At 54.2% G+C, this 12,248-nt stretch overlaps 1 protein-coding gene across 1 annotated transcript; it reads left to right on the top strand.

Moving 5' to 3' along the window:
* Positions 1-1,126: 1,126 nt before the first annotated feature.
* Positions 1,127-6,072, top strand: PRF1 (perforin 1). Its single transcript, XM_012460309.2, has 3 exons — positions 1,127-1,252; positions 2,961-3,503; positions 4,774-6,072. The coding sequence occupies exons 1-3, from the start codon at positions 1,215-1,217 to the stop codon at positions 5,900-5,902; spliced, it is 1,710 nt and encodes a 569-aa protein (XP_012315732.1). The 5' UTR covers positions 1,127-1,214; the 3' UTR covers positions 5,903-6,072.
* The last annotated feature ends 6,176 nt before the right edge of the window (positions 6,073-12,248 follow it).

Below are 12,248 nucleotides of genomic sequence, written 5' to 3'. Positions count from 1 at the left end.
CTGGAAAGGGATTAAGAGGCTGCAATTTCTAGAAGAGGGAAGGGACATCGCGGAAAGAAGATGGGGCCAGATTCCGAGAAGGCAGCATAAGCCCGTTCCTGTAAGAGCAGGGACGCAAGCAGGGTCATAAACGCAAGGGATGAGCCCCAGGGTGTGACCCATGAGACCTGGTGTCACATGTGGTCTGGAGCCTACGGCTCCTTCTTCCCATCATATACACAGTTATGAGAACAAGTTGTAAGAACACCCTCCCCCCTTACCCAGCTGCCCCCATCCCAGAAACCATGTGATTCTGCCCCCCAGACAGTGCCCTGTGAGTGAGTCACTCCACCCATGGAAACCTCACCCAGCCTGACCTCAAGCAAGGCAAAGGGTGCAAAAGGCACAGCCTCTAGTCCCACCAGACCACTCTCACCAGCACCCATGACCTCAGCAGGGCTGGGGCCAGCATGGAGACCCCGACCCTCCTCACAAGCAAGGAGCAGGAGCCCCTGCCTGGGGAACATGCTTGGAGTTCGGAGCTGGGCTGGGCTGGGATGTAGGCCCAGGAAGTGGATGGCAAGGTTAGGGAACCATCTCTCCTCCCCTGCTCAGGGAGGAGGGAATGGCCACACGCACTGACACTCACCAATGGCCAGGCATGGTTCCAAACACTTCACAACAACCCCTAAGGTCTACATGACTACTATCCCAATTTTTCAGTGAAGAAACAGAGGTACAGCGAGGCTGAACAACCCTACCAGGCCACCCTGCTGGTGCATAACTGAGCCGGCCAAGCCCCGGCAGCCTGATGCGCAGGCCCACGCTCTCAGCCCCGCCTCTGGGTGCCTCTTACAACCCACACATGCGATGCTCTGCGTCTGAAGCAGGGAGATGGCCCTGCTGCCCTGTGCGTCAACACCATGGCTGATTCTCCAAGTCCTCAGTGCCCCGTCCTCCTCCACCTGTGTGCTCTGGGTTCCTGAGCCCCAGCAGCTCTGCTTGGCAGATGAGCCCCCAGCCCTCCTGCTCGCTTCCTGAGGGCTGTCAGCGGGGGCCGGATGAGGGTTGAGGACAGGGTGGGTGCTGGTGGGAGGGGAGACCATAAGGGACCTGTGACCACAGCTGGAGGCGGGGCAGGAAGCAGAAGTGATGTGAGCGGTGGCTGGGGTGAGGAGCCACAGTGGGCTGCCTGGGGGCTGACACCACCATTCCAGGAGCCCCGGTGGGAAAGAATGTCTGTCTGTAGCCGCTTCTTTATACAGGACTCTAGGTAAGGAGAAAGCAGGGATTGGGGGGCCTGGGGCCCTGGGTGGAGGAGAAGAGCCTGATGGAGCAGGAAGTGCCCTGACCTATGAGACAAGACACCTGGGTCACAATGGTGCCCATCACTAACTCACTGGGCATCCTTGTGCCCACCCTGGGCCTCAGTTTCCTCATGTACGAAATGAAGAGGTAGCGTGCACAGTTTCTAAGGCCCTGCAAGTGCTGACATTAAAGTTTTCTAAGAGAGCTGGGAACAGGCTCTCTGGGAGGGAATACCATGAGAGTCAGGATGAAGGCTGAGGTCCCTGGATTAGGGTTATGACCATGCCCGCCTCCTAGCTGGAATGATCCCAGGGCCTATGAAGATTCCCCTGGCCTCTTTGCCTCCCTGGGGCGAGCCGTGCTGCCTGGAATTCCACCCTTCAAGTCATGGCTTTGGCAGGGCACAGAGGCTCCAGCTATAATGGGGCTCTCCATAGCCTTTTTGTCTAGAATCTGTGGTACCACAGGGAAAGGCCTTTGAAGAGCTCAGTTTGGATAAGTTTGGAGAAAGGAGATTCCAGATCATAAACAGGCCCAGGCGAGGCCCCAGAGATACCTTAAAGTAAGGAAGAACCTTCTAGACAATCGTTGCTCATAGTAGGCAATAGGGAAGTCCCTGTCACAACCGAAGGCTACAGAGCTTGGCACGGAGTGGCAAAGAGGGGAGGGGCAGCAGGAGTGGAGCCGAAGAGCAACCTTCAAGGCCTCTCTAAACACGAGATCAAAGGGTGTGGTCAGATCAGCACCTTTTTTTTGAGACAGAATTTCACTCTATCACCCAGGCTGGAGTGCAATGGCAAGATCTTGGCTCACTGCAACCTCTGCCTCCCAGGTTTAAGTGATTCTCCCGTCTCAGCCTCCCGAGTAGCTGAAATTACAGGTGCCACCACTACGCCTGGCTGTTTGTATTTTTAGTAGAGATGGGGCTTCGCCACGTTGGCCAGGCTGGTCTTGAACTCCTGAACTCAAGTGATCCACCTGCGCCTTGGCCTCCCAAAGTGTTAGAATTACAGGCTTGAGCCACTGAGCGTGCCCAGGTCGGCAGCTTTCATTCTAGCATTCGGGCCGATGTTCTTCCATAAAGCTCAGAGGGAGGGCTCCAAAGGGAAAGTGGGAAGAATATGGGCAATACAGGACTTCATTTCTCTTCCAGTTCTATTAAGGGCTCAAGGGAGAGAGGTTAGAGCGTGACAGAGACAGAGAAACAGAGTGAGAGTCAGGGTGGGCAAAGGGTGGCTTGTTCTGGGGCCAAAAATGACATTTCTCCAGAATGAAATCTTCCTCAGGTCCCTCCCCAAACCTGCTACAGCTACTCTGTCCACTCTTCTGTGGCCAGAGCCCCCTCCCCATCAGCCACAGTTGTGTCTTGAGGACAGAGCCATCCACCTAGATCCCCAACAGACCTTAGGGAAATTCTAGCAAGGGGCTCCCTTGGCTATGTGACCCTGGGCACGGCTTTTCCCCTCTCTGGGCTGATCTGTACAATGTGGGGGCTGGACCAGGCCTGTAAGGGGCATTCCAGCTCTGACATTCATGGAATAATGACTTAAGAGATAGTTCAGCCCCTCACCTTCCCTGTTCCCTGATAATCCATGGCTGTCAGGGGAGGGACCAGTCTCCCCAATCCCTCCACCCATGGCTTCCCAGAGTCCAAGTGCCCCCTGTCTCTGCAGCTCCATGGCGGCCTGCCTGTTCCTTCTGGGCATCCTTCTGCTGCTGCCTCTGCCCGTTCCTGCCCCCTGCCACACGGCTGCACGCTCAGAGTGCAGGAAGCACCGCCACAATTTCGTGCCCGGTGCACGGCTGGCCGGCGAGGGTATAGATGTGACCACCCTCAAGCGCTCACTCTCCTCTCCAGTGGACACACAAAGGTTCCTACGGCCAGACGGCACCTGCACCCTCTGTGTAAATGCCCTGCAGGAGGGCACCCTCCAGATCCTGCCCCTGGCACTCACCAACTGGCGGGCCCAGGGCTCTGGCTGCCAGCGCCAAGTAACCAGGGCCAAAGTCAGCTCCACTGAAGCTGTGGCCCAGGATGCGGCTCGTAGCATCCGCAACGACTGGAAGGTCGGGCTGGACGTGACTCCCAAGCCCAGCAGCAACGTGCACGTGTCCGTGGCCGGCTCACACTCACAGGCAGCCAACTTTGCAGCCCAGAAGACCCACGAGGACCAGTACAGCTTCAGCACTGACATAGTGGAGTGCCGCTTCTACAGGTGAGAGCTGGGGCTAGCAGGTGGGGGACTGGAAAAGGTGTGGAAAACTCTGGGTGGTCTGGGAGCCCTGGAAAGGCAGAGTCCTCCAATCAGACTTGGAGGCTGCTTCTACCAGGAAGAAACTGCAATCCTGGATCTCTGATTTCAGATGATTCAGCCCTGTGGCCTCCTCTCATCCATGAGGTCCCAAATCTGGGAGAGCCCAGTGAGACACCAAGCAGAGGGAAAGTGAGACCATGCCTCAGAGCCCCAGTAGGGTGCCATTTAGGTCTAGTGAGCACTCAACCCTCTCTCTCCTGGACACACCAGCCTTCCAGGGAGTCCTTCTTGGAGAGAGACAGAGGCAGGAGACCTGGCCGGGTGATCCTTCCTCATTGCTGTGTCACCTTGAGCATCTCACTTTTCTCTGAGCCTCAATCATCCACTCAGCCAATACTCACATCTGCCTGAGTCCGGGCCGCACTGCTCCGCTACCCTCACCCCTGGGAGGAGGAAGTCTGGGACCCAGATTCCACATAGGAGAAAGGCACAGTGTTTGTGGGCCAGCCCCAAGTCACCTGCTCTGATTCCTCAGACCTGGAGGCCACGTTTCTTCCACAGAGAGGCAGAGCATGGCCCAAGCTGTCAGGAGCTCAGGCCTGTGGGGCCCAATCCCAGGGGACAGACAGATGAAGGCCACATGACTAGGTTCCAAAGTTCGATGGATACCATCAATGCAGGATCATTGCTTTTATGTTCTTTATTTCTTATTCTTAAAAAAAAATATTTATATATATAGAGAGAGAGAAAGAGAGAGAGAGAGATGGGGTCTCACTATGTTGCCCAGGCTGGTCTCAAACTCCTAGGCTCATGTGATCCTCCCACCTCGGCCTCCCAAAGTGCTGGGATTACAGGCATGAGCCATTGTGCCTGGCCAGAATCATTGCTTTTATAATAAGAAAATAATTTTTTTTCCAAAAACTTTTTATTTATTTATTTATTTATTTATTTATTTATTTAAGACGGAGTCTCGATCTGTCTTAAAGGGAAAAAAAATGTTATTTTGAAAAGGGAAAGAGAAAATACCTACACAGAGCACTGAGGTCCCTAAGAGGTGACAGCAGAGGCATCCCGGCCAGCCCCATGCCACGGTGCTCGTGCTCTGGAGCCGGGCCCCTGGGTTCCAGGCCTAATTCTGCCCACTTCCGTGTGACCTTGAGCAGTCCTGAAGGAGTTATTGAATGGGGGAAACACTACCCTGAGCCCACCTGAGGTCTCTCTCTTCTGGCAGTTTCCATGTGGTACACACGCCCCCGCTGCACCCTGACTTCAAGAGGGCCCTCGGGGGCCTGCCCCCGCACTTCAATGCTTCCACCCAGCCTGCCTACCTCAGGCTCATCTCCAACTACGGCACCCACTTCATCCGGGCTGTGGAGCTGGGTGGCCGCATCTCGGCCCTCACTGCTCTGTGCACCTGCAAGCTGGCCCTGGAAGGGCTCACAGACGACGAGGTAGGGGACTGCCTGGCCGTCGAGGCCCAGGTCAACATAGGCGGCTGCGGCAGCTCCTCTGCCGAAGCCAAGGCCTGTGAGGAGAAGAAGAAGAAGCACAAGATGACGAACTCCTTCCACCAAGCCTACCGGGAGCGCCATTCCGAAGTGGTTGGCGGCCATCACACCTCCATGACTGACCTGCTGTTTGGGAGCCAGGCCGGGCCCGAGCAGTTCTCAGCCTGGGTGAACTCGCTGCCCGGCAACCCTGGCCTGGTGGACTATACCCTGGAGCCCCTGCACGTGCTGTTGGACAGCCAGGACCCGCGGCGGGAGGCGCTGAGGAGGGCCCTGAGTCAGTACCTGATGGACAAGGCTCGCTGGAGGGACTGCAGCCGGCCGTGCCCACCAGGGCAGCAGAAGAGCTCCCGCGACCCCTGCCAGTGTGTGTGCCACGGCTCAGCCGACACCACCCAGGACTGCTGCCCTCGGCACAAGGGCCTGGCCCGGCTGGAGGTGACTGTCATCCAAGCCTGGGGCCTGTGGGGGGACTGGATCACTGCCACGGATGCCTATGTGAAGGTCTTCTTTGGTGGTCAGATGCTGAGGACGAGCACCGTGTGGAACAATAACAATCCTGTCTGGTCAGTGCGGCTGGATTTTGGGGATGTGCTCCTGGCCACGGGGGGGCCCCTGAGGTTGCAGGTCTGGGATCAAGACTTTGGCTGGGATGATGACCTCCTTGGCACCTGTGATCAGACTGCCAAGTCTGGTTCCCATGAGGTGAACTGCAACCTGAATCACGGCCATGTGAAATTTCGCTATCGTGCCATGTGCTTGCCACATCTGGCAGGAGCCACCTGCCTGGAATATGCCCGCCAAAGTCTTCTGGGGGAGCCTCCAGGAAACCGGAGTGGGGCCGTGTGGTGAGAACAGTGAGCTTGGAGAGGACCAGTATGCTTGGACTGATGGGTTCTCATAGCGGGAGCCAGGGCTGTCTTCATATTCCCATTAGACCTGAGGCCCACTTGCGGCCCAGGATGGATTTGAATGCGACCCAACACAAATTTGCAAACTTTCTTAAAAAATTATGAGATTTCTTTTGCGATTTTTCTTTTAGCTCATCAGCAATCGTGTTAGTGTATTTTATGTGTGGCCTAAGACAATTCTTCTAACATGGCCCAGGGAAGCCAAAAGATTGGACACCCGTGAGACAGAGGGAAAAGGGAGGCCCAGACTGCTTTTCTGGGAGGTGGCTGGGTTTACACACCCATCCCAATTCCTCTGTCCAAACTGCCTGAGCCCTCCGCCATTCTCAAGCCCTGCAGTCACAGCTACAGGGACCACAGCTTCAGCCAGGAACTGGGCAGATGGCCAAGAGGCTGTTCCTACCAGGCTGCCCAGGGCTGGTCTTTTAGGACCCTCCCCTTGAGCCCTCTGGGGTGTGGCAAAGTCTTCATTGCCTTAGATGGAGCCTCTTCAGCCCCAGCTGCTCCGTCTTCTTTGTTCACAATGCCTTGCCCCTCAAACAAATGGAGGCCTGCCCTGACCTGTCTCACCATATCTGTAGCTTGATAAAGGACCAATAAACATAATGCGATGGTGATCATCATGGCAGTGTTGTGGCAGAGGAAAAGACGGGGCCAAGCAAACCCCAGAGATCAACTTCTGCATTAGCAACCCAGAGAAAACAGGCAAGCAGGTAATGTAAATAAACTGCTTTTCCACTTCTGTCAGAAACGTGGGGACCCAAAATATTTTACCTTTTCATAACTCTCTGACTCAAGAAAGCAGCAGCATAAACATGGTGAGAAATAGCAATAGGCATTCAGCTCCCAGCTGGAAGACAGTAGGGCATGGTGAGGACTGTGGTGAACTAAAGAGTGTGTCTCATGTGTGTGGGGAGGGGCTGCAGGGCTGCTCCAGGCAGACATTTCATGCAGGAACCTGAGCCCATGCTGCCAGATCTTCTAGTTTTTTAAAGTCAAATCCCAATTTGACTTCTAACTGTGGCAGTTAATTCCACTTTGTGAAAATAAACCTTTGTGGGCAAACATGGTACAAGCCAAAGAGAACACGCACGTGGGCCATAATTGATCCGGAAACTCTACTTTCAACAGAACCATTGAGCACAAAGCTGAAAAGCTCTCCCGTCTCACGATTTCAAGGGAAGGGGCATTAGTTCCAACAAGGTGGGCTCTGTGGGCCTCCTGGACCTTGGATGCAGAAAGACCCAGAGTCTTGGGTTCCAACATAAGATGAAATAGTCCTTGTTTCATGTGCCTGGGACACAGGAATCAGCACACAGTCCCTTGGAGTAGGTGGCAAGATTCCAGGGGCTTCCTGGACACGGCTGTGCAAGCTGTGCAGAGTCATTGTCAGAGGGCCCAGAGGAGCAGGCACAGCCCTCCTGACTCTCTTTGAAACTCCCTATAAACTAAGTTCTTTGAAGTTTGTGTGGGACCTATAGGCCCAAATGCCAAACAGTGACATAACAGTAACCCTAAGTCCCCAGGTGGGGTAGAAGGGGTGAGCCAGGTCCAAAAGCCTGGGTGAAACTACTGTTACCACGTGTTCCATTCACAGACACACACTCAAATGAGAGCAGGAGAGATATGGCTGCTGCGCTCATTGGAAACAAACATGGGTGTGGGCAGTGCCCACCGCCCCAGGGGAAAGCAGGTTCACAGGGCCAGGGCAGGCCTGGCTCAGTGAACGGCCCTGACAAGGGATGGGAGTCTTGCTCCATATCTGTGTGATCAGTGACCTCCAGCAAGTCTCTCTGCCTCCTGCGCCCCAGTTTATCCAAAAGGACAGTCTATTTGACTCCCTTCTCAAGACTGTCTTGAGCCTTCCTAGTGCTATGGGAGGGTGCTGAAAGTTCTTCTGGTTTCATACATAGGGAAACTGAGACCCAGCAAGAGGGAGGGATTTGGCTGTAATCACAGAAGAAGTTAGTGGCAGGAAGAGCCAGCCCTAGCTCAAGACCCAGGATGACATTTTCCTTTCCACCCCACCTGGACACTGGGAGGCTTTGGCACACCTGAGGCCCCCTGGCTTGTTTGGGGAAGTCTCCACTGTGCTAGACACCTTCCCTTTGCCCCTCAGCTCTTGTCCCCACCTGCTCCACCCTGCTCCGACCCAGAAGATTGACCTGCCTGATCCCTGTCCATGGGCAGGAGATTAGGGAGGTTGAGTACAAATAGTAGGGCCTTTGCTCCCCTCCATGTCCCTAGTGAGGTGGCCTTGGGCTGGCTCTGTCCCTCATGTCACTGCACCTGTCCAGGGGCTCTCTGCACATCTTTCTCTTTTTTTTTTTGAGATAGGGGTTGGTTTTTTTTTTTTGTTTTGTTTTGTTTTGTTTTGAGACAGGGTTTCACTCAGTCACCCTGGGTGGAGTGCATTGGCACAATCATGGCTCAGTGCAACCTCGACCTCCCAGGCTCAGATGATCCTCCCACCTCAGCCTCCTAAGTAGCTGGGACTACAGGCACATATCACCGTGCCTGCTAATTTTTCTACTTTTGGTAGAGGCGGGGTTTCTCCATGCTGCTGAACTCCTGAGTTCAAGCAATCCTCCCACCTCGGCCTCCCAAAGTGCTGGGATTACGGGTGTGAGCGACCACACCAGCCTGCACATCTCTTTCTTTCCCAGTTCTAGTAACTGCCCCTACCCCTTGTCCCTTCAGACCTAGGGCTGGAAAACTCTGCCACTGCTCATCCTAAGACACTGCACTGTCTCTTCCACTCCCTACAGCTTAAGTCTGAATAACTGTCCACCAATTATTGTAATTTGAATATGCCACTGGCGTCCTGTTGGGACCCTGGATAACAGGGTCATTCTCCATATGAGTTCTGGTGGGAAGCAGAGCCCACCTTCTGCTGAAGCTGAAAATGCCCAATTATTTCTTCCCAACCCTCCCTCATACCTAGGAAAGGACATGCGACTGGGGCTGCCAGTCAGATACAGCTGCGTAGGCTTGTGATTTCCTGAGAAGCAAGCACTGAAATGAGGGTTTGAGTGTAGGCAATTTATCCAGAGGTGATCCTAGGAAGCACCAGTAGGAGAGAGAGGAAGTGAGCCAGAAGGGAAGGCGGCCAATAAAAAGTGCATTTTTGGCCGGACACAATGGCTCACGCCTGTAATTCCAGCACTTTGGGAGGCCAAGGCGGGCAGATCACTTGAGGTCAGCAGTTCGAGACCAGCCTGGCCAACGTGGTGAAACCCCACCTCTACTAAAAATACAAATAAAATTAGATGGGCGTGGTGGCACATGCCTGTAGTCCCAGCTACTCGGGAGGCTGAGGCAGGAGACTCGCTTGAACCCGGGAGGCAGAGGTTGCAGTGAGCTGAGATCCTGTCAGTGCACTCCAACCTGGGCGACAGTGAGACTCCACCACTGTGGGCAGCCAGAGCTGTCCTGGGGACAAAGGACATGTTCCTCTAGCCAAGGGTTAAGGGAGTCTGGGTGTTGATACACCATGTGTGTCTGCTCCTGAACATGAGTGTTAATTTCCCCTTACTCCACTAAAGGGGCAGGCAAAGCAGAGTCCAGTGGCCAGAGGAAACCCTCAGGGGAAGAGGCAGAGGCTGAGTCCAAATGCAGGGACCTGCGCTGAGAGGATACTGCCCAGAGGATGCAGGTGCCAATCTTGCTCCCCTTGAAATCTGGAGCTGCCATTGCAGGTGGAGGGAGTTCCTGGGGCTGCTGGTGAGTGTCTAGGGCTTATGGGGTCAGAGAAACAACCAGAGGTTCCCACTGGAGCAGTCCTGAGGCAGGATTTAGGGGCACTGTCCCTGGATGCTCAGGCTGCCCAGCCATCCTGGTGAGATGTGAGATGCCCAATCAATACATTCTTTTCTACTTATCTCATCCAGACATGGCTTCTGTTGCCTGCAGCTAAAAACCCTGGTTGACAACACCATCCCTTTCCCAATGCTAGTGGGGTCATGCCCTTAGAGCTACCACACGGTTGTCCCCCAGCCCCTCCCTCCCAATGGCAGGAAGCAAAGAAGCAGAGGTCCATTCGCGTTCTCCATCATCTGACAGATTGTTACTGAGTGCCCCCTATGAGCCAGGTCCTGGGGCCCCTGAGGCCAGAAAGTCATGCCGAGCACCTGTTCCCTTGAGGGCTGCATCCAACAGGAAGACAGACGTGGGCACGCTGGAAGCTACAGGTAGTCAGGATGACATTCATTTTCATATGCACACATGGTCCAAGGGGTCTCTTCCAAGATTTAGGGCTGGCATTGACAACAACCCAAGTGTTTGCTTGTTTTTCAAAGACAAGGTCTTGCTCTATTGCCCAGGCCAGAGTACAGTGGCACTATCATAGCTCACTGCAGCCTTGACTGCTGGGCTCAAGTAATCCTCCCACCTCAGCCTCCTGAGTAGCTGGCATGTACCACCATGCCTGACTAATTTTTGTAGAGTCAAGGTCTCTCCAAGTTTCCCAGGCTGGTCTCAAACTCCTGGCCCCAGGTGAGCCTCCTGCCTTGGCCTCCCAAAGTGCTGGGATTACAAGTGTGAGCCACCACGCCTGGCCCCAGCTTTTGTTTCTTAAGCAGGTGCTGCAGCACCATCATCTACCTCCATACACACCTTTGTGGTCCTGACAAGCCAGCACAGTGAGCCTGGTGTCCCTGATGTGTTTGGACAGAAGAGGGCCTGCTGGATGGGGTGGTGTGGGGGTGAGGGAGTGAAGGAGTTCCTTGTGGTGAGAGGGCTGCTGCAGCCTTGGGAGGCTGTGGTTCCTCTCGATCGCCAGCATATCCACTCCCCCATGCCACTCCACATCCTGACGTTTGTCGCTTCCTCACAACCACAGCCTCTCCAGCCCAGGCCACCAGCATCACTTGCTTGGCCCACTCTGCCTTTGGCCTCCTCACTGATCTCGGGGTTCACATGTGCCCCTCACTCACTCTGAAGCTGCGGTGATGCCAGTAGCTGCCCATATCCCCTCGGACTCTACCCCAACCACCAGCCCCTGCATCTCTGCCTAAGGCCTATGCTGGGGCCCACTCTGCCTGCCCCATCAGGAGGCCAGAAGTATTTGAGAATTGTGTCCATGTCCAATTGAGTCCAGAAAAACCTGCAAGCAGTGGATGAGGAAAGTTGGTGTATAAATGCCAGCTCTCCCTGTCTGGGGAGTAACTGCAGAGCACCGGCCACACTGGCTCCCAGAGTTCTACAGCAGGTGGAAGCTCCATGTGCACACAGAGGTGACTTGCTGCCTCCCTTTCCTGTCTCACCACTGCACCTTCCCACTGGTATTTTCTGGAGTCACCCCCTAGTGGAAATTATACACCCTTGGATCCCGGTCTCAGCATCTCCCTGTGAGGAAACCAGCTAAGACGCACACCTGTCTGTGCCATTGACTGGCTCACCTCTCTATTGGCTCCTTGTAGCTAAGTCCTCTTCAACCTTCAGCCTTCAGCCTCAAAGATGACTTACTCCAGGAAGCCTTCCCTGACTGCCAGGTCTAGGTCATGCCGCCCTCCACCCTGCTTCTGTAGGCCCCATATTTCCCCATCATAGCACTGTGATGCCACAAGCCATTTGCAACTTACTCATGGTTGAATCAACTAGTCCAGCACCTGGCATAAATTTGATAAATGAAAAATATTGGATGGATGATTAGATGGAAGATGAATGAGTGGATGAATGAACCCCACCAAGGAATTTTCCAGCCTCTGCTTGAACTCCTTCAGAGACAGAGAGTTCATTACCTCCTAAGGTAACTGTCCCACATTTAGAAGGTTCTAACCATAAGCCCTCATATTACACAGAAGAGTACCTCCTACACAGAAGCCTACACAGTAGGCTACCTGCCACAGACGCCTAACTTCTGTCCCTGGTTGTGGCTCAAGGATTCTATATATTTAAAGCTCTGGTTTTAGTCAACTGTGTTAGTCCTAGCTATTTGGGAGGCTAAGACAAGAGGATCACTTGAGCCCAGGAGGCCAAGGCTGCAGTGAGCTATGGTCATGCCACTGCACTCCAGCCTGAGCAATAAAGTGAGATCCTGTCTCTAAAAATACATACATACATACATACATACATACATACATACATACATACATAAATCTCTGGCCCTGTCTTCAATGTGGTCAGGCAGAAGGACTACTGGGCTGATTCCAGTCCATGCAGCAGCTTCCCCTCATTCTCCTTCTGTGAAGGAGTCATGGAAGGGCCAGACACTGCCCAGAAGAAGGTGGACCACCCCTCTTCTCTATAGCTGACAACAGAAGTGAGACCCCCTCCTGGGAGGGATG

Source organism: Aotus nancymaae, unplaced genomic scaffold, assembly GCF_030222135.1.
Source record: "Aotus nancymaae isolate 86718 unplaced genomic scaffold, 86718_ANA_hifiasm-v0.15.2.pri h1tg000010l, whole genome shotgun sequence".
In the NCBI taxonomy this organism is placed as follows: domain Eukaryota; kingdom Metazoa; phylum Chordata; class Mammalia; order Primates; family Aotidae; genus Aotus; species Aotus nancymaae.
Note: the sequence above shows the minus strand (reverse complement) of the source record. Positions and strands in the feature narration are given on the sequence as shown.

Bases quoted from the DNA above. Each gene is read 5' to 3' on its own strand.
- PRF1 (XM_012460309.2), top strand. From the start codon at position 1,215: ATGTCTGTCTGTAGCCGCTTCTTTATACAGGACTCTAG. The intron at 1,253-2,960 runs GTAAGGAGAAAG...CTGTCTCTGCAG, and splicing joins TTCTTTATACAGGACTCTAG to CTCCATGGCGGCCTGCCTGT. The intron at 3,504-4,773 runs GTGAGAGCTGGG...CTCTTCTGGCAG, and splicing joins GTGGAGTGCCGCTTCTACAG to TTTCCATGTGGTACACACGC.